Source organism: Passer domesticus, unplaced genomic scaffold (genome assembly GCF_036417665.1).
Source record: "Passer domesticus isolate bPasDom1 unplaced genomic scaffold, bPasDom1.hap1 HAP1_SCAFFOLD_196, whole genome shotgun sequence".
Lineage (NCBI taxonomy): Eukaryota > Metazoa > Chordata > Aves > Passeriformes > Passeridae > Passer > Passer domesticus.
In genome coordinates, this window is record NW_026989977.1 from 16,446 (window position 1) to 42,128 (window position 25,683).

At 49.6% G+C, this 25,683-nt stretch overlaps 2 protein-coding genes, 1 long non-coding RNA gene and 1 pseudogene across 4 annotated transcripts; 1 reads left to right on the top strand and 3 right to left on the bottom strand.

Moving 5' to 3' along the window:
- Positions 1 to 754: 754 nt before the first annotated feature.
- On the bottom strand, positions 755 to 5,687 carry LOC135292088 (zinc finger protein 345-like; annotated as a pseudogene).
- Positions 5,688 to 6,882: 1,195 nt separating this feature from the next.
- LOC135292087 (uncharacterized) lies at positions 6,883 to 8,926 on the bottom strand. Of its 2 annotated transcripts, none has more exons than XR_010354629.1 (3): positions 8,799 to 8,926; positions 7,512 to 7,590; positions 6,883 to 6,937 (listed from the first exon to the last, which is right to left on the bottom strand). It is a non-coding gene; the product is annotated as an uncharacterized LOC135292087 (long non-coding RNA). The 2 variants fall into 2 exon arrangements; XR_010354630.1 differs by having other exon boundaries at positions 8,776 to 8,898.
- Positions 8,927 to 11,100: 2,174 nt separating this feature from the next.
- On the bottom strand, positions 11,101 to 13,415 carry LOC135292085 (zinc finger protein 329-like). Its single transcript, XM_064406324.1, has 3 exons — positions 13,316 to 13,415; positions 12,443 to 12,640; positions 11,101 to 12,338 (listed from the first exon to the last, which is right to left on the bottom strand). Exons 1-3 carry the CDS (start codon positions 13,413 to 13,415, stop codon positions 11,716 to 11,718), a joined length of 921 nt encoding a protein of 306 aa, XP_064262394.1. The 3' UTR covers positions 11,101 to 11,715.
- A 2,640-nt stretch (positions 13,416 to 16,055) lies between these two features.
- Positions 16,056 to 22,074, top strand: LOC135292089 (zinc finger protein 345-like). Its single transcript, XM_064406325.1, is given in 5 exon segments — positions 16,056 to 16,065; positions 16,766 to 16,887; positions 17,223 to 17,297; positions 20,078 to 20,681; positions 20,684 to 22,074. Coding segments are annotated over 5 exon segments (2,187 nt in total). The 3' UTR covers positions 22,060 to 22,074.
- The last annotated feature ends 3,609 nt before the right edge of the window (positions 22,075 to 25,683 follow it).

Genomic DNA, 25,683 nt, shown 5'->3' on the forward strand with positions numbered 1-25,683 from the left:
ATTCCTCGTGTCCCCATTTAATTAATGAATGAATTCACCCCCTAATTAATTAGAGATCGTTAATTAGCCACTACATTTGAATGGGACCAAGCCAAGGTTGGGTGTTGGGTTGGCCAAGCCCAGTCGGGCACTGGGAGCACTGGGAAGTGACCGAAACCACGGAATGATGGGAAATCCTCATGTCCCCACTTAATTAATGACTGAATTCACCCCTAATTAATTAGAGGTCGTTAATTCGCCATGAGAACTCAATGGGACCAAGCCGAGGCTGGGTGTTGGGTTGGCCAAGCCCAGTTGGGCACTGGGAGCACTGGGAACGCCGGGAACGCACCGGAACCATGGAATGATGGGAATTCCTCATGTCCCCACTTAATTAATGACTGAATTCACCCCTAATTAATTAGAGATCATTAATTGGGCACCGAAATTGAATGGGACCAATCCAAGTCTGGGTGTTGGGTTGGCCAAGCCCAGTCGGGCACTGGGAGCGCTGGGAAGTGACCAGAACCATGGAATGATGGGAAATCCTCATGTCCCCACTTAATTAATGACTGAATTCACCCCTAATTAATTAGAGATCGTTAATTAGCCATGAGAACTCAATGGGATGAAGCCAAGGCTGGGTGTTGGGTTGGCCAAGCCCAGTCGGGCACTGGGAGCGCTGGGAACGCCGGCGCCCCACCGGCACCACGCCACTCCCCCATCTCCCCCCTCCAATTACCCCGCCAACCCCCCCCACCCCTAATTAACCCCCCTCCCTAATTACCCACCGGGAACCCCGGGAACGCCCGGCCCGGCAGCGCCAGCGCCCAGGGCAGCTCCAAGGGCGAGGAGGCCGGGAAGGCCGGGAAGGCCGAGGAGGAGGAGGAGGAGGAGGAGGAGAAGGACGGAGAGGAAGAAGAGAAGGAGGAGGAGGAGGAAGAAGAAGAGAAGGAGGAGGAGGAAGGAGGGAAGGAGGAGGAAGAAGAAGGAGGGAAGGAAGAGGAAGGAGGGAGGGAGGAGGAGGAGGAAGGAGGGAGGGAGGAGGAGGAAGGAGGGAAGGAAGAGGAGGAGGAAGGAGGGAAGGCGGCGGCGGCGGCGGCTTTGCCGTGGGTGCGGCGGTGCCGGTTGAGGTGCGAGCTGCGGCTGAAGCACTTCCCGCACTCGCGGCACTTGTAGGGCTTCTCGCCGGTGTGGACGCGCCGGTGGATGGTGAGCTCGGAGCGCTGGATGAAGCTCTTGCCGCACTCGGAGCACTGGAAGGGTTTCTCCCCAAGATGGGTCCTCTGGTGGGTCAGGAGGTTGGAGGAGACGCTGAAGCGCTTCCCGCACTCGCGGCACTCGTACGGCTTCTCCCCCGGTGTGCATCCGCCGGTGGATGGTGAGGTCGGATTTTTGGATGAAGCCCTTGGAGCACTCGGGGCACTTGTAGGGCTTCTCGCCGGTGTGGATGCGCCGGTGTTTCACCAGCGCCGAGCGCTGCCCGAAGCTTTTCCCGCACTCCGCGCACTTGTAGGGTTTCTCCGCCGGCGTCGCCGCCGGTGTTTCCGGCTGGCGCCCGCAATCCTGGCACAACGCCCGGTTTTTCCCGCAATCCAGGCATTTCGGCGCCGCCGAACCGCCGGCACCGCCGGCGCCGTGAGAGCGCTGATGCTTCAACAACGCCGCGCCTTGCCCGAAACACCGCCCGCACTGCCCGCACTGGAAGAGCCTCCCGTGCCGGTGAGCCGCCAAAAACCCGGCCAGGTGCTCGGGGCACCGGTACGAGGCGCGTTCGGCCGCGTGGATCTTCCGGTGCCGGTCCAGGTGGGAGCTGACGCTGAAGCGCTTGCCGCAGTCGCCGCAGGCGTACGGCCGCTCGCCGGTGTGGACGCGCTGGTGCCGCTCCAGGTCGGAGCGCTGGATGAAGCCCTTGCCGCAGTCGCCGCAGGCGAAGGGGCGCTCGCCGGTGTGGATGCGCCGGTGCTGCGTCAGGTTGGAGCCGCGGCTGAAGCTCTTGCCGCAGTCGCCGCAGCGGTGCGGCCGCTCGCCCGTGTGCGTCTTGCGGTGTTTCGCCAGCGCCGAGCGCTGCCCAAAGCTCTTCCCGCACTCCTGGCAGCGATGCGGCGCCGATTCCGCCGCCGGCGTTTTGGTTTTGCCGTGGGGCTGCTCTGGCGGCCCCGGCCCGCCGGCGTGCGTGCGGCGGTGCCGGTCCAAATGCGAGCTGACGCTGAAGCGTTTACCGCATTCGCCGCAGGCGTACGGCCGCTCGCCGGTGTGGACGCGCTGGTGCCGCTCCAGGTCGGAGCGCTGGATGAAGCCTTTGCCGCAGTCGCCGCAGGCGAAGGGGCGCTCGCCGGTGTGGATGCGCCGGTGCTGCGTCAGGTTGGAGCCGCGGCTGAAGCTCTTGCCGCAGTCGCCGCAGCGGTGCGGCCGCTCGCCCGTGTGCGTCTTGCGGTGTTTCGCCAGCGCCGAGCGCTGCCCGAAGCTCTTCCCGCACTCCTGGCAGCGATGCGGCGCCGATTCCGCCGCCGCCGGCGTTTTGGTTTTGGCGCGGGGCTGCTCTGGCGGCCCCGGCCCGCCGGCGTGCGTGCGGCGGTGCCGGTCCAAATGCGAGCTGACGCTGAAGCGTTTACCGCATTCGGCGCAGGCGTACGGCCGCTCGCCGGTGTGGACGCGCCGGTGCCGCTCCAGGTCGGAGCGCTGGATGAAGCCCTTGCCGCAGTCGCCGCAGCGGTGCGGCCTCTCCCCGGTGTGGATGCGCCGGTGCTGCGCCAGGTTGGAGCCGCGGCTGAAGCCTTTGCCGCAGTCGCCGCAGCGGGTGCGGTTTCTCCGGCGCGGGGGCGCTCCGGTTGGCGGCAGCGCCGGCAGCACTCGGAGCAGCGCCGGGGTTTGGCGGGGCCCTTGCCGCACTCCGAGCAGCCCCCGGTGGGTTTTCGGTTCTTGGCGGTGTTTGGGAGGTCGGGATTGGGTTGGGGTGGAGGCGGGGGAGGGTCTTGGGTGGACGGAGGGGCGGGGGTCGTCGTCGGGGCCGCTCCCGGCGCCGGCGCCTGCACCGGGATGGGAGAACGTGAATCGCAACCAAACTCGTCCATGGATTCCAAGGGTTGGGTTGGTGTTGACCAATGACCTTGGCCATGGGCTGGTCAACCACAAAATTCCCAAAAAACCCAAAATTTTTCCATGGAAATCCATGGATTGGGTTGATGTTTACCATTGACCTTGGCCACAGATTGGTCAACCCCAAAATTCCCAAAAATCCCCCAAATTTTTCTATGAAATTTCATGGATTGGGTTGACTTTGAGCATTGACCATTGGCCATGGACTAACAATCCCCAAAATTAAAAAAAAAACCCAAATTTTCCAATGGAATTCCATTATTGGGTCGGTGTTGACCACTGACCTTGGTCATGGACTTGTCAACCCCAAAATTCCCAAAAAACCCCAAATTTTTCTATGAAATTTCATGGATTGGGTTGACGTTGACCATTGGTCATTGATGCTTTGACCCCGAAATTCCAAAAAAACCCCAAATTTTTCTATGAAATTTCATGGATTGTGTCAATGTTGACCATTGACCTTGGCCATGGACTGGTCAAACCCAAAATTCCCAAAAATCCCCAAATTTTCCCATGGAATTCAAAGATTGGGTTAACATTGACCATCAACCTTGGTCATTGATCCCTTGACCCCCAAAATTCCCCAAAAACCCCAAATTTTTAATGGAATTCCATGGATTGGGTTGGTGTTGACCATTGACCTTTGTCATAGATCCGTTGACCCCAAAATTCCCAAAAAACCCCAAATTTTTCTATGCAATTTCATGGATTGGGTTGGTGTTGACCGTTGACCTTGGCCATGGACTGGTCAAACCCAAAATTCCCAAAAACCCCAAATTTTTCCATGGAATTCCAAGATTAGGTTGGTGTTGACCATTGACCTTGGCCATGGATTGGTTGACCCCCAAAATTCCCCAAAAAACCCAAAATTTTTCCATGGATTTCAAGAGTTGGGTTGGTGTTAACCATTGACCTTGGTCATGGATTGGTCAACCCCAAAGTTCCCAAAAAACCAAAATTTTTCCATGGAAATCCCTGGACTGGGTTGATGTTGACCATTGACCTTGGTCATTGATGCATTGACCCTCAAAATTCCCAAAAAACCCCAAATTTTTCCATGGAATTCCAAGACTAGGTTGGTGTTGACCATTGACCATGGTCATGGACCGGTCAACCCCAAAATTCCCAAAAAACCCCCAAATATTTGGGGAAAAATCAGGGTTTTTTTTTGAGAAAAACCATTTTTCTTGGAATCTGGGAAAACCCATTTTTTTTTTTTATTTTTTTGGGGGAAAACCCCATTTTTCTTTGACATTTCATGGGAAAACCCAATTTTTGGGGGGGGAAAACCCCATTTTTTGGGGGAATTTTTGTGAAAACCAATTTTTTTAGGAACTCTTTCAGAAAAACCCATTTTTTGGGGAATTCTTTGGGGAAAAACCCATTTTTCTTGGAAATCTCATGGGAAAACCCAAATTTTTTGGGGAAAACCCCATTTTTCATGGAAATTTCACGGAAAACCAATTTTTTTGGAAAGTCTTTGTGAAAAACCAATTTTTTGGGGGAATTCTTGGGAAAAACCCATTTTTTTGGAATTTCTTTGGGAAAACCCAATTCTTTTAGGGAATTCTTTGGGAAAAACCAATTTTTGGGGAATTCTTTGTGAAAAACCCATGTTTTCTTGGAAATTTCATGGGAAAACCAAATTTTAAAAAATTTTTTTAGGAAATACCCATTTTTTGGGAATTCTTTAGGAAAACCCGATTGTTTTTGAATTTTTTTGGGGAAAACCCCATTTTTTGAAGAATTCTTTAGGAAAACCCAATTTTTAAAAAATTTTCTTTGGGGAGAACCCCAATTTTTAAATTTTTTTTGGGAAAACCCCATTTTTTTGGGAATTCTTTGGGAAAAACCAATTTTTGGGGAATTCTTTGGGAAAAACCCATTTTTCTTGGAAATCTCATGGGAAAACCCAATTTTTGGGGGGGAAAACCCCATTTTTTTGGGAATTCTTTGTGAAAAACCCAATTTTTTTTTGAATTTTTTTAGAAAATACTTTTTTTTTTTGGGAATTCTTTGGGAAAAACAATTTTTTGGGGGAAAACCCATTTTTCTTGGAAATTTCATGGGAAAACCCCATTTTTTTTTAAAATTCTTCGGGAAAAACCTATATTTTTGGGAATTTTTTGGGAAAAACCAAATTTTTTTGTGGAATTCTTTGGGAAAAACCCATTTTTCTGGGAAATTTCATGGGAAAACCCAATTTTTTGGGGGGAAAACCCCATTTTTTGTGGGAATTCTTTAGGAAAACCCAATTTTTTTTTAATTTTTTTAGGAAATACCCATTTTTTTGGGGAATTCCTTAGGAAAACCAATTTTTTTTCAATTTTTTTTTTCCCAAACCTCACCTCCGTCCTTGGCCGCCGTCCTGCGGCTCCGGCGCTTGCCGGCCTGGCCCTGCTCCCGCACCAGCTCCCGCAGCATCTTCTCCACGCGGCTCCTCCCGGCCGTCTGCAGGATCAGCCCCAGCTGCCGCCGCAGGTCCGGCGCCGCCCCTCCCCCATCGCCCGAGACCCCCCCGGGGGAGGGGGCGCCGGGGGGGGGGAGGGGCGCGGCTGCTCCCCCTCGGCTTCGGCGGCTGCAGGGGGAGAAACGGCAAAAATCGGGAAAAATTGACCAAAATTGGGAGAAATGGCGGGATTTGGGGGGGAATTTAGAGGGGGAATTCCTGGAAATTCGAAGATTTTGGGGGGATTCCAAAAATTCCCAAAATTTTGGTTGAATTTCAAGGGAATTCCCGAAAATCCCCTAAGTTTTGTGGGTGATTTCCTGAAAATTCCAAAGATTTTGGGGGGATTTTGAGGGAATTCCCAAAATTAATGAAATTTTTGGTCAAATTTTAAGGGAATTACTGAAAATCCTCCAAATTTTGGGGGTGATTTCCTGAAAATTCCGAAGATTTTGGGGGGATTCCTGAAAATTCTGAAGATTTTTGGCAATTTCCTAAAAATCCCAGAGATTTTGTGAGGATTCCTGAAAATCCCAAAGATTTTGGCTAAATGAAAGGAAAATTCCCAAAATTCCAAATATTTCAGTTGATTTAGGGACGAATTCCTGAAAATTACAAAGATTTTGGGGGGATTTTGGGACAATTCCAAAATTCCCAAAATTTTTAGTTGAATTTTAAGGGAATTCCTGAAAATCCCTTAAATTTTGGGGGCGATTTCCTAAAAATTCAAAGATTTTGTGAGGATTCCTGAAAATCCCAAAGATTAAAGGAAAATTCAAAAAAATCCAACAATTCAGTCGATTTTGGGGGGAAATTCCTCAAAAACCCAAAGATTTTGGTTAAATTAAAATGGACTAAATCTTCTCTTTGTTGCGTTGACCCAACTGGAAGAGCCCAACCCATCCATGGTTGTGTTGGCCAACTGGAAGAGTCCAAACCCACTTTGGGTTGGGTTGGCCAACTGGAACATCCAAAACCCTCTCTTGGTTGGGTTGGCCAACCATGACCTGGGTTGCGTTGGCCAACTGGAAGAGCCCAACCCATTCCTGGTTGCGTTGACCCAACTGGAAGAGTCCAACCATGACCTGGGTTGGGTTGGCCAACTGGAGGAGCCCAACCACGCTCTTGGTTGGGTTGACCAACCAAGGTCTTGGTTGGGTTGGCCAAGTGGAAGACTCCAACCCATCCATGGTTGCGTTGACCCAACTGGAAGAGTTCAACCCCACTTTGGGTCGTGTTGGCCAACTGGAACATCCAAACCCATTCATGGTTGGGTTGGCCAACCACGCTCTTGGTTGCGTTGACCCAACTGGAAGAGCCAACCCCCTTGACTCACCGGCGCCCAGCCGCGTCTCCGGTGCGATTCGGCGAAGGCGGTGATCCGCGGCCAGCTGATGGCGATCTCCTCGGCTTTTGGGGGGAAAATCGTGGAATTTTGGGGAATTTTGGGAATTCTGGGAAATTTCCGCACCCCGTTTTCCCGCCCCGGCTCCGTTTTGGGGTGAAATCCCCAAATTTTGGGTGAATTTTGGTGGTTTTTTAAGGGGAAAAGCGTTTCGGGGAAACTGAGGCAGGCAAATTCCAGATGGAATTTTGGGGGTTCCTAAAATTTAAAATTTTTGGATTTTGCCGCCGGAAATTCCAAAAAAAAAAAATCCAAAATTCCATCAAATTTGTGCCTTGTGATTTCTCCCCTAAAAAATCCCAAAATTCCACAAAATTTTGCCCAAAGGCTCCCAAAAAAATCCAAAAATTCCCAAATTTGTTCCTTAAGCAATTCCCAAAATTCCCACCCCCCATAATATTTTAAAATATTTTAATATATAAAACTTAAATTATACATTTAATTTTATTTTAATATTAAAATTAAAAATTGAAAAATATTTAAAATATTCCCCAAAAAAATTCTAAAATTCCCTTCCAAAAAATTCCCTTTTTCCCAAAAAAATTCCCAAAAATTCCCAAAATTTCGAGATCCTCTTACCCAAGGAAATGACGTTCTCGTAATTCTCCTGCATCTTCACCCCAAATTTGGGGGATCCCCAAAAATCCCAAATCCGAGCCTGGAAAATCCCAAAAATCCCAAAAATCCCCGTCAGGATCCTGAAAATTTGGGGAATTTTGGGGCTTTTTTGGGGGCTGTATCCTGATTTTTGGGGTGGATTTGGGGGAATTTTGGGGGATTTTGGGGTGGATTTGGGGGAATTTTAGGGGAAATTTTGGGATAATTTTGGGATAATTTTGGGGGGATTTTTGGGGGAATTTTGGGAATATTTGGGGGAGATTTTTGGGTGGATTTGAAGGAATTTTGGGTAATTTTGGGGGATTTGGGGGATTTAGGGTAAATTTTGGGATAGTTTTGGGATTTTTGGGGTAATTTTAGGATGATTTGGGGGAATTTTGGGATATTTGGGGGAGATGTTGGGTGGATTTGGGGGAATTTTAGCAGAAATTTTGGGATAGTTTTGGGATTTTTTTTGGGATTTTTGGGGGGAAATTTTGGGATAATTTTGGGGAGGATTTGGGGGAAATTTGGTGGAAAATTTTGGGTTATTTTGCAGTAGATTTGGGGGAATTTTAGGAAGGTTTTGGGGGAAAATTTTGGGGGGGATTTTGGGATGATCTGGGAATAATTTTGGGATGTATTTGGGGGGGGATTTTGGGGTAAATTTAGGATGATTTGAGGAAGAATTTTGGGATAATTCTGGGACGATTTTGGGACAATTTGGGCTGGATTTGGGACTCGCCAATTTTGGGGATCTCCCGAAACCAAAACCGATCCCGAAACCAAAACCGATCCCGAAACTGATCCTGACCCGGTTCGAATCCCGCTCCCGGCCCAAACCCCTCCTGACCCGGTTCGAATCCCGCTCCCGGTCCAGACCCCTCCTGACCCGGTTCGAATCCCGCTCCCGGTCCCAAACTGGATCCAATCCCTGTCCGGATCTGATCCCGGACTCAATCCCGGTCCCGATCCCGATCCCAACCCGGTTCTAACCCCGATCCCAACCTGGTCCCGATCCCGGTTCTAATCCCGATCCCAACCTGGTCCCGATCCCGGTTCTAATCCCGATCCTGATCCAACTCCCGGTCCGGACCCGCTCCCGATCCCGTTCTCCACCCGGTTCGAATCCCGCTCCCGGTTCGAATCCCGCTCCCGGTCCGGACCCGCTCCCCACCGGTTCGAATCCCGATCCCTCTCCCAGTCCCGCTCCTGATCCCGATCCGGACCCGATCCCGTTCCCGACCCGGTTCGAATCCCGTTCCCGACCCGGTTCGAATCCCGTTCCCGCTCCGTTCCCGCTCCCGGTCGCGGTCCCGGTCCCGCTGGAGGCGGCTCCCGCGTGACCCGGATACAGAGGAGCCGCCGCCTCCTCCCTCTCCTCCTCCTCCTCCTCCTCCTCCTCCTCCTCCTTCCCCCTCCCTCTCCCCCTCCTCCTCTTCCTCCTCCCTCCCCCTTTCCCTCCTCCTCCTCCTCCTCCTCCCCCCTTTCCCTCCTCCTTTTCTCCTCCCTCCCCCTTCCCTCCTCCTCTCCCTTCTCCCTCCTCCCTCTCCCCCCTTCCCGTCTCTTCCTCCTCCTCCTCTTCCTCTCCCCCTTTTCGCCCTCTCCCTCTTCTTCCTCCCTCGTTTCTCCTCTTCTTCCTCCTCCCCTCACCCTCCTCCCTCCCCCTTTCTCCTCCTCCTCCTCCTCCTCCCCCCTCCTCCAAAAACTTCCCAAGGAATCGCCCAGAAATTCCAAAGATTTACCCCAAAAAAAAAATTCCCAAATAATTTCCAGATTTGCCCCCAAAAAATCCCCAAATGCCAAAAGAATTCCCAAAGATTTGCCCCCACAGAAATTCCCAAAAATGCCCAAAAAATGCCCCAAAAAATCCCAAAATATTCCCAAATATTTGCCCCAAAATTCCCAAAACATTCCCAAAATTTGCCCTAAAAATCCCAAAACCTTCCCAAAGATTTGCCCCCAAAATCCCAAAACATTCCCAAAGATTTGCCCCCACAATTCCCAAGATATCAAAAAAATACCCAAAAATTCCCAAAGATTTGCCCCAAAAAATTCCCAAATACCCAAAGAATTCCCAAGGGATGCCCAAAAAATGCCCCCAAAAATTCCCAAAATATTCCCAAAGATTTGCCCCAAATATCAAAAAATCCCAAAATTTTGCCCAAGATTTGCCCCAAAATTCCCCAAAAAATTCCCCAAAATTCCCAATTTTCCCAGGGATTATTCCCATTTTCCCCCATTTCATCTCCAATAAAAAATTCAATTAATTCCTCACTAAATCTATTTTTTATTCACATTACAAACAAAGAACAAAATTCCAAAAAAACCCAAAAAATCCCAAAAAACCCCCGGGGGGAAAAACCCCGGAATTCCCGTTTGGCCCCACCTCAATCCAAGAAAATTTTTGGGATAAAATCTTTTTTTTTTCCCGATTTTTTATCCTTATTTTGGGATTTCCTTCCCGATTTTTCGGGATCTTCCGGCTGAATAAATACAATAAATAAAAATTCCCGATTTTCTTCAAAACCTCCGGATCGGGGCTTTCCCCCCCCCAAAAAAAAAATCCCAAAATTCCAGGATTTTCTCCAATTTTTTTTCCTGGGAAAACTCACGGAAAAAAACCCCAAAAATTCAATTTTTTTTTGCCGTTTCTACCCTACTTCCCTACTCTACCAAAACGTCGGAAAAAATTCCCGAATTTTTTTTTTTTTGCTTTTCACCCTTCCGGCATTTCCTCGTCTCCGTGACTCGGAGCTTCCTCCGGAGCCGGGATCCCGTCCCGGAATTCCGGCCGGAATCGCGGAGCCGTCGGATCTTGGCCAACGCTGGAGGATCTCCAAAGGTTCTTCCACATTTTTGGGGTTCATCCAAGGATTTCCCAATTTTTTGGGATTCATCCAAGGATTTCCCCAGTTTTTTGGGATTCATCCAAGGATTTCCCAGGTTTTTGGGGTTCCTCCAAGGATTTCCCAATTTTTTGGGATTCCTCATGGATCCGTTGATGTTTGGCCAACGTTGAAGCGTCTCCAAAGGTTTTTTCCGCATTCCAAGCAAATTTTTTGGGATTCATCCAAGGATTTCCCAATTTTTGGGATTCCTCCAAAGATTTCCCAGTTTTTTGGGATTCCTCATGGATCCGTTGACGTTTGGCCAACGTCGATGAATCAACCAAAGATTTTTCACATTTTTGGGGTTCCTCCAAGGATTTCCCAATTTTTTGGGATTCCTCCAAGGATTTCCCACTTTTTTGGGATTCCTCATGGACCTGTTGATGTTTGGCCAACGCTGAAGGGTCTCCAAAGGTTTTTCCGCATTCCGAGCAGGATTTTTGGGAATCCTCATGAATCCGTTGACGTTTGGCCAACGTCGATGAATCAACCAAAGATTTTTCACATTTTTGGGGTTCCTCCAAGGATTTCCCAATTTTTTGGGATTCCTCATGGAGCCGTTGATGCTTGGCCAACGTTGAAGGGTCTCCAAAGGTTTTTCCACATTCCGAGCAGGATTTTTGGGATTCATCCAAGGATTTCCCGATTTTTTGGGATTCCTCATGGAGCCGTTGATGCTTGGCCAATGTTGAAGGATCTCCAAAGGTTTTTTCCGCATTCCGAGCAGGATTTTTGGGATTCCTCCAAAGATTTCCCAATTTTTTGTGACCCCTCGTGAACCCGTTGATCCTTGGCCAACGTTGATGACTCAACCAAAGATTTTCCGCCATTTTGTGACCCCTCATGGACCCGTTGATGCTTGGCCAACGCTGACGGATCCGAGAAGGATTTCCCACATTCCGAGCAGGATTTTTGGGTTCCAACCAAAGATTTCTCACTTTTTTGGGACTCCTCATGGACCCATTGATCCTTGGCCAACCTTGACGACCCAACCAAGGATCTCCCACCATTTTGTGACCCCTCATGAACCCGTTGATCCTTGGCCAACGTTGATGACTCAACCAAAGATTTTCCGCCATTTTGTGACCCCTCGTGAACCCGCTGATGCTTGGCCAACGCCGACGGATCCGAGAACGACTTCCCGCACTCGCCGCAACTCTTCCGGGCCCCGGCGCCGTGCGCCCGCTGATGCTTCTGGAAGTGGAGCGTGGAATTAAAACTCTTCCCGCACTCGCCGCAGACGTGGGGCCGACCGCCGGCGTGCGTCCGCTGGTGCCGGTAAAGGTGCGACGTCCTCACCGAAGCTCTTCCCGCACTCGGCGCACTCGTAGGGCTTCTCGCCGGTGTGAATCCGTTGGTGCCTCTCCCAGTGGGAACTCCAGGAGAAACTCTTCCCGCAATCCCCGCACCGATACGGCTTCTCGGCGCCGGGACCGCCGTGGAAACTCCGCCGGTGCCGCGCGTACTGCGAGCTGGGCGCCGAAGGCTTTGCCGCACTCCTCGCAGCGGAAGGGGCCCTCGCCGAGGTGGATCCGCTGGTGCTTCACCAACGCCGGCGCGTCGCCGAAGCTCTTCCGGCACAGCGAGCACTTGTAGGGCCTCACGCCGCTGTGCGTCCGCTGGTGCCGCTCGAAATGGAGGATGCTGCCGAAACTCCGCCCGCAGTAGGTGCAGATGTACGAGCGCCCGCCGGCGTGGCCGCGCTGGTGCCGGTAGAGGTGGGAGCTCCTCGAGAAGCTCTTCCCGCACTCGGGGCACTCGTAGGGTTTCTCGCCGGTGTGGATCCGTTGGTGCCGAAGCCAGTGGGAGCTCCAGGAGAAACTCTTCCCGCAGTCGGCGCACTGGAACGGCAAATTGCCGGTGTGGAGCCGTTGATGGGTGGCCAACTCTTTGTTCCGCCGGAACTCTTCCCGCACTCCTGGCACTCATAGGCCAGCCCGCGGCGTTTCTCCGGCGCCGCCTCGGCGCCGCCGTGGCCGCGTTGGTGCCGGTAGAGGTTGGAAGAGACGTTGAAGCTCTTGCCGCAGTGGAAACACCGGAAGGGTTTCTCGCCGGTGTGCGTCCGGCGGTGTTTGGAGAAGTGGGAGCTGCAGCTGAAGGTTTTGCCGCACTCCGGGCACTCGTAGCTCTTCTGGAGGACGATGATGCTCTTGAAGTTGGAGAAACTTTGGGATTTGGGGCTTTTTTTGCCGCTCTTCGACGACGCGCTCGGGGGTCGATCTGTTGGACCACGGTCCAGCGGAAAGTTCGCGCTCCGGAAGGTCGGGGTTGGCGAAGAGGGAGCCGGGATCCAACGCCGCCATTTCGGGAGCGGCCGCCGAGGTCGGGTTGGAGCCGGGCGTTCCTGGGGTTGGGAGAGGGGGGAAATTGGAGTTTTCGGGGTTTTATGGGATTCTCACAATTTTTAAGGGTTTTCCCCATTTTTTGTGGAATTTTCCCCATTTTTTGTGGAATTTTCCCAATTTTTTGTGTGATTTTCCCCCATTTTTTAAGGGGTTTTCCCAATTTTTGTGGGATTTTCCCCTTTTTTTATGGGATTTGTTCCCATTTTTTGTGGAATTTTCCCCATTTTTTGTGGAATTTTCCCATTTTTTTGTGAGGTTTTCCAGCATTTTTAAATAGGATTTTATCTCATTTTTTGTGGGATATTCCCCATTTTTGTGGAATTTTCCCCCATTTTTTGTGGGATTTGTCCCCATTTTTTGTGGAATTTTCCCCTTTTTTTGTGGGATTTGTCTCCATTTTTTTGTGGGATTTGTCTCCATTTTTTTGTGGGATTTGTCCCCCATTTTTTGTGGCATTTCCCCCATTTTTTGCTGGTGTTTTTGTCAGCATTTCCCATTTTCCAAGGGAATTCCCCCTTTTTTAATGGATTTTCCCCCTTCCCAAACTCACCCTGGACTCCGTTGGGATTGTCGGGATCTTCCTCCCCCTCATCCCCAAAAATCACCTCCGGCTCCGCCTCCTCCTCCTCCTCCTCTCCCCACGGATCCATCGCCTGCAAAATCCCAAAAAATTCAAATTCAGCCCCCAAATAATTCCAGACCTTAAAATTCCAGCCCCCAAAAATTCCAGGAATTAAAGGATCAACAATTCCCAATTTTTCCACAAATTAAAGACCCCAAAATCCAAAATTTTTCCAGGAATTAAAGACACCAAAATCCCAAATTTTCCAGGAATAAAAGACCCCAAATCCCCAATTTTTCCATTAATTAAAGACCCCAAAATCCTCATTTTTTTCAGGAATTAAAGACCCCAAAATTCCTATTTTTTCATTAATTAAAGACCCAAAAATCTCCAATATTCCCTGGAATTAAAGACCCCGAAAATCCCGATTTTTTCCATTAATTAGAGACCCTCACATCCTGATTTTTTCCATTAATTAACGACCCCAAATCCCCAATTTTTCCAGCAATAAAAGACCCCAAATCCTGATTTTTTCCATTAATTAAAGACCTCAAATCCCCAATTTTCTCAGCAATAAAAGCCCCCAAAATCCCGATTTTCCCACTAATTAACGACCCCAAAATCCCGATTTTTTCCATTAATTAACGGCCCCAAATCCCCAATTTTTCCAGCAATAAAAGACCCCCAAATCCCAATTTTTCCATCAATTAACGACCCCAAAATCCAGATTTTTATCATTAATTAGAGACCCCTAAATCCCGCATTTTTCCCCATTAATTAACAACCCCAAATCCCCAATTTTTCCACGAATTAAAGACCCCAAATCCCCCAATTTTTCCAGCAATAAAAGATCCCCCAAATCCCGATTTTCCCACTAATTAACTACCCAAAAATCCCGATTTTTTCCATTAATTAACGACCCCAAATCCCCAATTTTCTCAGCAATTAAAGACCCCAAAATCCTGATTTTCCCACTAATTAACCACCCCAAAATCCCGATTTTTTCCATTAATTAAAGACCCCAAAAATCCCAATTTTTCCATTAATTAACGGACCCAAATCCCCAATTTTTCCAGCAATAAAAGACCCCCAAATCCCGATTTTTCCATCAATTAACGACCCCAAAATCCAGATTTTTATCATTAATTAGAGACCCCTAAATCCCGCATTTTTCCCATTAATTAACAACCCCAAATCCCCAATTTTTCCACGAATTAAAGACCCCAAATCCCCAATTTTTTCCAGCAATAAATGACCCCCAAATCCTGATTTTTCCATTAATTAACGACCCCCAATCCCCCCAATTTTCCCAGCAATAAAAGCCCCCAAAATCCCGATTTTCCCACTAATTAACGACCCCAAAATCCCGATTTTTTCCATTAATTAACGACCCCAAATCCCCAATTTTCTCAGCAATAAAAGACCCCCAAAATCCCGATTTCCTCCCTAACTAACGACCCCAAAATCCCGATTTCCCCATCAATCCACGACCCCAAAATCCCGATTTTTTCCCTTAATTCCCCCCGATTTCCCCACCGCCTAAAACCCCCCAAATCCCCATTTTTTCCCCCCAAAATCCCCTTTTTTCCCCAAAAAAAATCCCCTCCCCCACCCCGCGGGGACAAAGCCGCCGCTTTTCCCCCTCCCCTCCCCCACCCAAATCCCAAAAAAACCCAAAAATCCCAGGAATTCCTCCCCTCCCCCACCCCAACCCCGCTCCCTTTTTTTTTTTTCCCCCCATTTTTCCCATTTTTTCCCTTTTCCCCCCGATTTTCTCCCTCTGGCGATCCCCCCCCACCTTTTCTTTTTCCTGTCCCCCCCCTTTTTTTCCCGATATCCCGGATTTTTTCCCTTTTTTTTAATTAATTTTTTTTTCCTTGCTCCAACCCCTTCCTGTGTGTTCTGCGATCTCGGAGCCGACGTGCAACACCCGCCCCTCCCCCTTTTTTAAAATTTTTATTTAATTTTTTATTTTTTTTTCCCCCTCCCCTATTTTTTTCTTTTTTTCCCAACCCCCCACCCCAAAATTCCATTTTTTTTTTAATTCCCCCCCTCGAGCTCCTCCAGCTTTTCCTCCGGCATCCAGGTAATAAAAATTCTACATTTTTTAACCCAAAAAAAAACCAATTTATCCCTTCCCGACCGCGCCCAAAGACAGGAATAATTATTAAAAATATAATTAAAAATATTAAAAACCGGGATTTAATTCCCAGAAATCCCCCCTTGGATTTTAACCCCTGAATCCCCGATTTTTTTCACCGCTTTCCCCACTCCGAATCCGCTTTTTCTGCCCCAAAAAATCCGGTTTTTTGTTGTTTTTATCCTCATTTTTCTCCGTCCTCGCATCCCGGCCGAGACCCTCCTCCATTTTTCTTATTTTTTTCCCAATTTCCCTCATTTTCTGCCGCGATTTTCGGGCTTTTTCTCCCGTTATTTTTCCCTTTTTTCCTGTTTTTATTCCCCCCCATTTTCCCGTTTTTTTCCCCGGTTCTTTCCCGTTTTTCTTCCCTTTTTTTTTTTCTAATTTTCCCCATTTTTTTCCTCTTTCTTTCCGCGTTTTTTTCCCAAATTTTCCCCTCTTTTCCCCCCTTTTTAATTTTTAAATTCCTTAAATTCCAGCGCCCCCCCCATTTAAAAATCCCTTTTTTTAACCCCTTCGTTCCCTGCATTTTTTTTCCATGGAAACCCCAAATCTTTCTTTAAACCCTTCCCAAAATTAAAAAAAAAAATGGATTTGAGTGGGAATTAAGGTGGGAATTATAGGGGGGGTCCCTTCCCTAAAATTCTTCAGTTCCCCCTGCCCTGAACCCCCAAAATTCCCTAACAATTCCCAAAAAAATTCTCAAAAATTCTCCCCAAAAGTCCCCTAACAATTCCCCCCAAAAATCCCTAAAATTCCCCAAAATTGCCCCCAAAAATCCTCCAAAATTAAAAAAAAATCCCCCTCGAAAATCCCTAAAATTCCCCAAACCCCCCCCCACAAAATTCCCAAAAAATTCCCCAAAAATATCCCTAAAAATTCCCCCAAAATTGCCCCAAAAAATCCCCCAAAATTCCCAGAAAATGCCCCCCAAAAATCCCTAAAATTCCCCCAAAAATCCCCCCAAAATAATAAAAAAAATCCCCCAAAATTCCCTAAAAATCTCCAAAAATCCCCTAAAAATTCCCCCCAAAAATCCCTAAAATTCCCCAAAATTGCCAAAAAAAATCCCCCCAAAAATCCCCAAAAATTCGCCCAATTTTTTTTTAAATCCCAAAAAATTCCCTTAAAATTCCCTCTTAAAATCCCCTAAAAATTCCCAAAAAATCCCCAAAAAATCCCTAAAAATTAAAAAAAAATCCCTAAAAAAATTTCTCCCCCCAAAAATCCCCAAACATGAAAAAAAACCCCAAATTTAAAGATTTTTTTTTTCCCCCAGGATCCCAAAATCTGACCAGGAGCTGTCGGAATTTTTGGGATTTGGGATTTTTCCCCCCAAAAAAATTCCCAAAATAATCCGGGATCAACTCGGAATTCCGGGACGAGATGCAGGAGAGCTACGAGAGCGTCATTTCCTTGGGTAAGACCCCAAATTTCCCTCAATTTCTCCTTAATTTGGGATAAATTTTTTTAATTACTAACCTCAAAATTGAAATTAATTTGGTTTAATTAAAAAAATCAGAATTAAAACCCCGATTCCGGACGGATTTTCACGGATTTTCCCAAATTTTGGGGTCTGAGTCGTGTCTGGTTGTTCCCCCAAAAATCAGCAAAATTTATTCACTCAAAAACCACCAAAATTCACCCAAAATTGGGGATTTCACCCCAAAACGGAGCCGGGGCGGGAAAACGGGGTGCGGGAAATTGCCAAAATTCACAAAATTCCCCAAAAATTCCCGATTTTCCCCCCAAAAGCCGAGGAGATCGCCATCAGCTGGCCGCGGATCACCGCCTTCGCCGAATCGCACCGGAGACGCGGCCTGGGCGCCGGTGAGTCAAGGGGGTTGGACTCTTCCAGTTGGGTCAACCCAACCCAAAGTGGGGTTGGATCTTCCAGTTGGCCAACGCAACCGTGAATGGGTTGGACTCTTCCAGTTGGCCAACCCAACCCAGGTCATGGTTGGGCTCTTCCAGTTGGGTCAATGCAACCATGAATGGGTTTGGGCTCTTCCAGTTGGCCAACCCAACCAAGATCTTGGTTGGCCAACCCAACCAAGAGAGGGTTTGGATGTTCTAGTTGGCCAACGCAACCATGAATGGGTTGGACTCTTCCAGCTGGGTCAACGCAACCCAAAGTGGGGTTGGGCTCTTCCAGTTGGCCAACCCAACCATGGATGGGTTGGGCTCTTCCATTTGGCCAACGCAACCCAAAGTGGGGTTGGGCTCTTCCAGTTGGCCAACCTCAACCAAGACCTTGGTTGGTCAACCCAACCATGAATGGGTTTGGATGTTCCAGTTGGCCAACGCAACCCAAAGTGGGTTTGGGCTCTTCCAGTTGGCAAACCCAACCAAGACCTTGGTTGGCCAAGCCAACCAAGAGCGTGGTTGGGCTCCTCCAGTTGGCCAACCCAACCCAGATCATGGTTGGACTCTTCCAGTTGGCCAACGCAACCAAGAGAGGGTTCGGAGTCTTCCAGTTGAAAACTCCTCCGAGTCCTCAAAAATCCCAAAATCCCCAAATTCCACCAAGATCCCCAAAGTCCCTCCATGACCCCAAACCCCTCCAAGAATCCCCAAATCCCCCAAAATTCTCCCAAGATTTCCAAACCCCCCCAGAATCCCCAAATCCTCCCAAGATCCCCAAATTTCCCCGACTCCAAATCCCTCCAAGACCCCAAAAACTTTTCCAAGACCCCAAACCCTCCAAACTCCCAAACCCCTCCAAGACCCCAAAATCTCCCCAAAATTTCCAAATCCCACCAAGATCCTGAAAGTTCCCCAAGACCCCAAAACCCCCCCAAGACCCAAAAAACCCCAAAGTTCCCCAAATCCCCCCAAGATCCTGAAAGTTCCCCAAGACTCCAAAGCCCCTCCAAGACCCCCAAAAACCCCCAAATCCCCTCGAGATCCCCAAAGTTCCCCAAGATTCAAAAGCCCCTCCAAGACCCCAAAAACCCCAAAGTTCCCCAAATCCCCCCAAAGTTCCCCAAGACCCCAAACCCCACCAAGACCTCAAACCCCCAAAATCCCCAAATCCCCCCAAAATCCCCAAATGCCCCCAAGACCCCAAATGCCTCCAAGACTCCAAAGCCTCCCCAAAATCCCCAAATCCCCCCAAGATCCTGAAAGTTCCCCAAGACTCAAAAGCTCCTTCAAGACCCCAAATCCCCCCAAGACCTCAAACCCTCCAAAAATTCCCAAATCCCCCCAAGTCCCCAAATTCCCCAAGACCCCAAACCCCTCCAAGACCCCAAAATCTCCCCAAAATTCCCAAATCCCCCCAAGAACCCGCAAACCCCTCCAAGACCCCAAACCCCTCCAAGACCCCAAAAAACTCCCTCCAAGACCCCAAAATCCCCCAAGACCCCAAATCCCCCCAAAGTTCTCCATGACTCCAAAGCCCCTCCAAGACCCCAAAATCCCCCAAAACCCCCCCAAAACCCCAAAACCCCCCCAAGACCCCCAAACCCCCCAAGACCCCAAACCCCTCCAAGACCCCCAAAACCCCCTCCAAGACCCCCAAACCCCCCCAAAAAACCCCCAAATCCCCCCAAGACCCCCAAATCCTCCAAGATCCCCACATCCTCCAAGATCCCCAAAGTTCCCCAAGACCCCAAAAACTCCTCCAAGACCCCAAAACCCCCCAAAAACACCAAAACCCCCCCAAGACCCCCAAACCCCCCAAGACCCCAAACCCCTCCAAGACCCCAAAAAACTCTTCCATGACCCCAAATCCCCCAAAACCCCCCAAAAAACCCCAAATCCCCCCAAAGTTCTCCATGACTCCAAAGGCCCTCCAAGACCCCCAAAATCCCCCAAAACCCCCCCAAAACCCCAAAACCCCCCCAAGACCCCAAACCCCTCCAAGACCTTAAACCCCTCCAAGACCCCAAAATCTCCCCAAAATCCCCAAATCCCCCCAAGACCCCAAACCCCTCCAAGACCCCAAAATCTCCCCCAAAATCCCCAAATCCCCCCAAGACCCCAAACCCCTCCAAGACCCCAAACCCCTCCAAGACCCCAAAAACTCCTCCAAGACCCCAAAATCCCCCAAGACCCCAAATCCCCCCAAAGTTCTCCATGACTCCAAAGCCCCTCCAAGACCCCAAAATCCCCCAAAAACACCAAAACCCCCCAAGACCCCCAAACCCCTCCAAAGACCCCAAAACCCCCCCAAGACCCCAAACCCCTCCAAGACCCCAAAAACTCCTCCAAGACCCCAAAACCCCCCCAAAAACACCAAAACCCCCCCCAAGACCCCCAAACCCCCCAAGACCCCAAACCCCTCCAAGACCCCAAAAACTCTTCCAAGACCCCAAATCCCCCAAAACCCCCCAAAAACCCCAAATCCCCCCAAAGTTCTCCATGACTCCAAAGGCCCTCCAAGACCCCAAAATCCCCCAAAACCCCCCCAAGACCCCAAAAACCCCCCCAAGACCCCAAACCCCTCCAAGACCCCAAAACCCCCCCAAGACCCCAAAACCCCCCCAAGACCCCAAACCCCTCCAAGACCCCAAACCCCTCCAAGACCCCAAAACCCCCTCCAAGACCCCAAAACCCCCCCAAATCCCCCCAAAAAACCCCCCAAACCCCCTTTCTCCCCCCTCCAGACGCCGTCCCGCCCTCACCGAGCGACAACGCCGAGCACGAGCCGCCTCCAAACCCGCTGGAAAAACCCCAAACCCCCGGCACGCCGCCGCCTCCCCACCCCAAACCCCCCCCGAGCCCCAGCGGCGCCAAACCCGCGACCCCAAAACCTCCACCCCAACCCCAAAAAAACCAAATCCGGCTTGAAGAAACTCCACCTGCGCTGCCACGACTGCGGCAAAGCTTTGGCGCTGCCCAAACGCCGGCGCGGGGCGGAACGACCCCATAAATGCCCGGAGTGCGGGAAGAGTTTTAGGTTGGGCTCGAGTTTGGTGACGCACCAAAAGCGGCATTTGGGGGAAAATCCCTACAAATGTCCCGACTGCGGGAAATCCTTCAGCGTGGGCTCGGCGTTCATCCAGCACCGGCGGATCCACGCCGGCGCGGCGCCGTGCCGCTGCGGGGTTTGCGGGAAGAGCTTCCCGGCGAGTTCGGGGTTGGTGAAGCACCAAAAGGTTCACGCGGAGGAGAAACCCTACAAATGCGGCGATTGCGGCAAGGGGTTCAACTGGAATTCCCACCTGGAGCGCCACCGGAGGATTCACACCGGGGAGAAACCCTACGAGTGCCGGAGTGCGGGAAGAGCTTTTCGTGGAGTTCCCACCTGGATCGGCACCGGCGAACCCACGCCGCGGCCGAACCCGCCCGGCGCTGCGCCCAGTGCGGGGCGGCGTCGCCGGAACAGCCCAAAATCCCAAAAAACCCCAAAACCGGCAAAAAACCGGCGGAGAAACCGCATAAATGCGCGGAGTGCGGGAAGGGTTTTGGCGTGGCGGCGGCGCTGGCGCAGCACCGGCGCGGCCACGCTCCCGGCAAACCCTACGAGTGCCGGGAATGCGGGAAAAGCTTTTCCTGGAGCTCCCACCTGGATCGGCACCGGCGAATCCACATGGGCGAGAAACCCTTCCGCTGCGGCAGCTGCGGGAAGAGTTTTTCCCAAAGCTCCCACCTGGAGCGGCACCGGAAAATCCACCGGGAGCCGTGCCGGGAGTGCGGAAGGAACGAGGGGAGGAAAGAAGGGAAAAGCTTCCAAAAGCGCTGCCGGGTTTCGGGAGGGGAGGAGAGATGCGGCGAGTGCGGGAAAAATTCGGGTTCGGCGCCGGATTTGGGGGCGAATCTGAAGGATCAAGGCACCCAAACCGGTGAGAAACCCTTCGCGTGCCCGGAGTGCGGCAAAAGCTTCGGGCAGAACGCGGCGCTGGCCAAGCACCGGCGCGTCCACACGGGTGAGAAGCCCTACAAGTGCGCGGAGTGCGGGAAAAGCTTCGGCGTGCGCTCCAACCTCATCAAGCACCAGCGCACGCACCTCGGCGAGAAACCCTACAAGTGCCCCGAGTGCTCCAAGGGCTTCATCCAAAAATCCGACCTCACCAAGCACCGGCGGATGCACACCGGGGAGAAGCCGTACGAGTGCCGCGAGTGCGGGAAGCGCTTCAGCGTCTCCTCCAACCTCATCAAGCACCAGCGGATCCATCTTGGGGAGAAACCCTTCCAGTGCTCCGAGTGCGGCAAGAGCTTCATCCAGCGCTCCGAGCTCACCATCCACCGGCGCGTCCACACCGGCGAGAAGCCCTACAAGTGCCGCGAGTGCGGGAAGTGCTTCAGCCGCAGCTCGCACCTCAACCGGCACCGCCGCACCCACGGCAAAGCCGCCGCCGCCGCCGCCTTCCCTCCTTCCTCCTCCTCCCTCCCTCCTTCCTCCTCCTCCCTCCCTCCTTCCTCTTCCTTCCCTCCTTCTTCTTCCTCCTCCTTCCCTCCTTCCTCCTCCTCCTTCTCTTCTTCTTCCTCCTCCTCCTCCTTCTCTTCTTCCTCCCCGTCCTTCTCCTCCTCCTCCTCCTCCTCCTCCTCGGCCTTCCCGGCCTTCCCGGCCTCCTCGCCCTTGGAGCTGCCCTGGGCGCTGGCGCTGCCGGGCCGGGCGTTCCCGGGGTTCCCGGTGGGTAATTAGGGAGGGGGGTTAATTAGGGGTGGGGGGGGGTTGGCGGGGTAATTGGAGGGGGGAGATGGGGGAGTGGCGTGGTGCCGGTGGGGCGCCGGCGTTCCAGCGCTCCCAGTGCCCGACTGGGCTTGGCCAACCCAACACCCAGCCTTGGCTTCATCCCATTGAGTTCTCATGGCTAATTAACGATCTCTAATTAATTAGGGGTGAATTCACTCATTAGTTAAATGGGGACATGAGGATTTCCCATCATTCCATGGTTCCGGTCACTTCCCAGTGCTCCCAGTGCCCAACTGGGCTTGGCCAACCCAACACCCAACATTGGGTTGGTCCCATTCACATCTGGTGGCTAATTAACGATGTCTAATTAATTAGGGGTGAATTCACTCATTAATTAAGTGGGAAATTAGGGAATTCCCATCATTCCATGGTTCCGGAGCGTTCCCGGCGTTCCCAGTGCTCCCAGTGCCCAACTGGGCTTGGCCGACCCAACACCCAGCCTTGGGTTCATCCCATTGAGTTCTCATGGCTAATTAACAGTCTCTAATTAATTAGGGGTGAATTCAGTCATTAATTAAGTGGGGACACGAGGAATTCCCATCATTCCATGGTTCCGGTGCGTTCCCGGCATTCCCAGTGCTCCCAGTGCCCAACTGGGCTTGGCCAACCCAACACCCAGCCTTGGCTTGGTCCCATTGAGGTCTCATGGCTAATTAACGATCTCTAATTAATTAGGGGTGAATTCAGTCATTAATTAAGTGGGGACACGAGGAATTCCCATCATTCCATGGTTCCGGTTGGTTCCCATCATTCCCAGTGCTCCCAGTGCCCAACTGGGCTTGGCCAACCCAACACCCAGCCTTGGCTTCATCCCATTGAGTTCTCATGGCTAATTAACGATCTCTAATTAATTAGGGGTGAATTCACTCATTAGTTAAATGGGGACATGAGGATTTCCCATCATTCCATGGTTCCGGTCACTTCCCAGCACTCCCAGTGCCCAACTGGGCTTGGCCAACCCAACACCCAGCCTTGGCTTGGTCCCATTGAGTTCTCATGGCTAATTAACATTCTCTAATTAATTAGGGGTGAATTCACTCATTAATTAAGTGGGGACACGAGGAATTCCCATCATTCCATGGTTCTGGTTGCTTCCCAGTGCTCCCAGTGCCCGACTGGGCTTGGCCGACCCAACACCCACCCTTGGCTTGGTCCCATTGAGTTCTCATGGCTAATTAACTATCTCTAATTAATTAGGGGTGAATTCAGTCATTAATTAAGTGGGGACATGGGGAATTCCCATCATTCCATGGTTCCGGAGCGTTCCCGGCATTCCCAGTGCCCGACTGGGCTTGGCCAACCCAACACCCAACCCTGGGTTAGTCCCATTCAAATCTGATGGCTAAATAACGACCTCTAATTAATTAGGGGTGAATTCATTCATTAATTAAATGGGGACACGGGGAATTCCCATCATTCCATGGTTCCGGTGCGTTCCCGGCATTCCCAGTGCTCCCAGTGCCCAACTGGGCTTGGCCAACCCAAGACGCGCCCTCGGGTCGTTGGGGGAAATTTGGGAAAATTTGGGGAAATGTGGGAAAAAAATGGAAAAATAACGGAAAAAAATGAGGGAAAATAATGGAAAAAAAAGTGGGAAAATGTGGAAAAATAAAGGAAAATAAAGGAAAATGGGAAAATGTGGAAAGAGAATGGAAAATGTCGGGAAATGGGGAAAAATGTGGGAAAATAATGGGAAAAATGTGGGAAAATAATGGAAAAATGTGGAATAAATATGAGGAAAATGATGGAAAAATAAAGGAAAAATAAAGGAAAATGTGGAAAAATTAAGGAAAATAAAGGAAAATTTGGAAATGTGGAAATATGTGGAATAAATATGGAAAAAAATGTGGGAAAATAATGGGAAAATGTGGAATAAATATGAGGAAAATATGGAAAAATAAAGGAAAATAAAGGAAAATGTGGAAAAATTTGTGGGGTGGAAATTCCCAATTTTAGGGTGGAAATTCCAATTTTTTGGGGGTGATTTTCCCGATTTTTTTGGGGGAATTGTTCCCATTTTTTGAGGATTTATTCCAGATTTTTTGGGATTTTTTCCTATTTTTTGGGGAGAATTTTCCCTTTTTTGGGGGAGAGAATTTTCCCTTTTTTTGTGATTTTTCTGATTTTTTGGGGGTGATTTTTTCCCAATTTTTTGGGGGAATTGTTCCCATTTTTTGAGGATTTATTCCCAAATTTTTGGGGGGTTTTTTTCCTATTTTTTGGGGAGAATTTTCCCTTTTTTGGGGGCGATTTTCCTGATTTTTTGGGGTGATTTTCCTGATTTTTTTCCCTTTTTTGGGGGGAGAATTTCCCCTTTTTGTGTGGATTTTCCCAAATTTTTTTGGGGGGGATTTTCCCATTTTTTGGAGATTTTCCCAAGCAAAAACCATTTGGGATGAAGCTGAAAAAAAACTGGGATAAAAACATCCCAAAAAATCCCCAAAACCACCAAAAAAATTCCCAAAAAAGGGGGAATAATCCCAAAAAAACCACAAATGAGGAGAGAAAAAAAACCTCGGAAAAGACGGAATTACAACAAGAAGGAATTTTATTGATATCAACATTTTTCCGGGATTTTTTCCCCCCAAAATTCCCAAATTCCTGAATTTTACTGGAGGATTTTTTGGGGAATTTTTGGGATTTTTTGGTGAAATTTGTGGAAATTCCCGGGGCTGCCTCGAACCTGGGGGGGTTCTCATCACAGCCCCACCCCCAAAATTCCCAAAAATTCCCAAAATTCCCCAAAATTCCTGACCCCCCCTTTAGTGCAATTGGGCTCCTGGCGCCGTTTTGGGTGGGAAAAGGGGAATTATCCCAAAAAAAAGTTGGGAATTCTGGGGGGAAATTGGGATTTTGGGGGGTGGGAGACCCAAAATTCCCAAATTTTAGGGGTTTTAGTTCCCAAAAAAATCGCAATTTTGGGGATTTATTCCCAAATTCCAAGGATATCTTCACAAAAATTCCCAAATCCCAAGGATTTCTTCCCAAAAAATCCCAAATTTCAGGAATTTATTCCCAAAAAATCCCAAATTCCAAGGATTTCCTTCCCAAAAAAAATCCCAAATTTTGGGGATTTATTCCCCAAAAATAACAAATTTTCAGTGGTTTATTCCCAAAAAATCACAAATTTGGGGGATTTATTCCAAAAAAATCCCAAATTTTGGGGATTTATTCCCAAATTCCAGGGCTTTAGTCCCAAAAAATCCAAAATTTCAGTGGTTTATTCCCAAAAAAAGTCCCGAATTTTGGGGGATTTATTCCCAAATTCCAGGGCTTTAGTCCCAAAAAAATCCCAAATTTTGGGGATTTATTCCCCAAAAAAAATCCCAAATTCCAAGGATTTATCCCCAAAATCAACTCCAGGAATTTCCTGGGATTTTCCATAATTTTGGGGCACTTTTTGGGAATTTTTGGAGATTTTTTGGGGATTTTTTTTTTTGCAATTTTTTGGGATTTCCCTAAGGATTTTGTGGGAATTTTTTGGGATTTCCTCAGAAATTTTTGGGATTTCCTTGGAATTTTTTTAGGATTTTGTGGGATTTCCTTGGGTTTTTTTGTGACTTTTTGGGATTT

What these genes read in the sequence shown, in the direction of transcription:
- LOC135292085 (XM_064406324.1), bottom strand. Translation starts at nt 13,415, where the DNA reads ATGGATCCGTGGGGAGAGGAGGAGGAGGAGGAGGCGGAGCCGGAGGTG. An exon ending in CAATCCCAACGGAGTCCAGG is followed by an intron (nt 12,641 to 13,315) that starts GTGAGTTTGGGA and finishes GTGGTCCAACAG; the next exon opens with ATCGACCCCCGAGCGCGTCG. An exon ending in CTTCCGGTGTTTCCACTGCG is followed by an intron (nt 12,339 to 12,442) that starts GCAAGAGCTTCA and finishes TATGAGTGCCAG; the next exon opens with GAGTGCGGGAAGAGTTCCGG.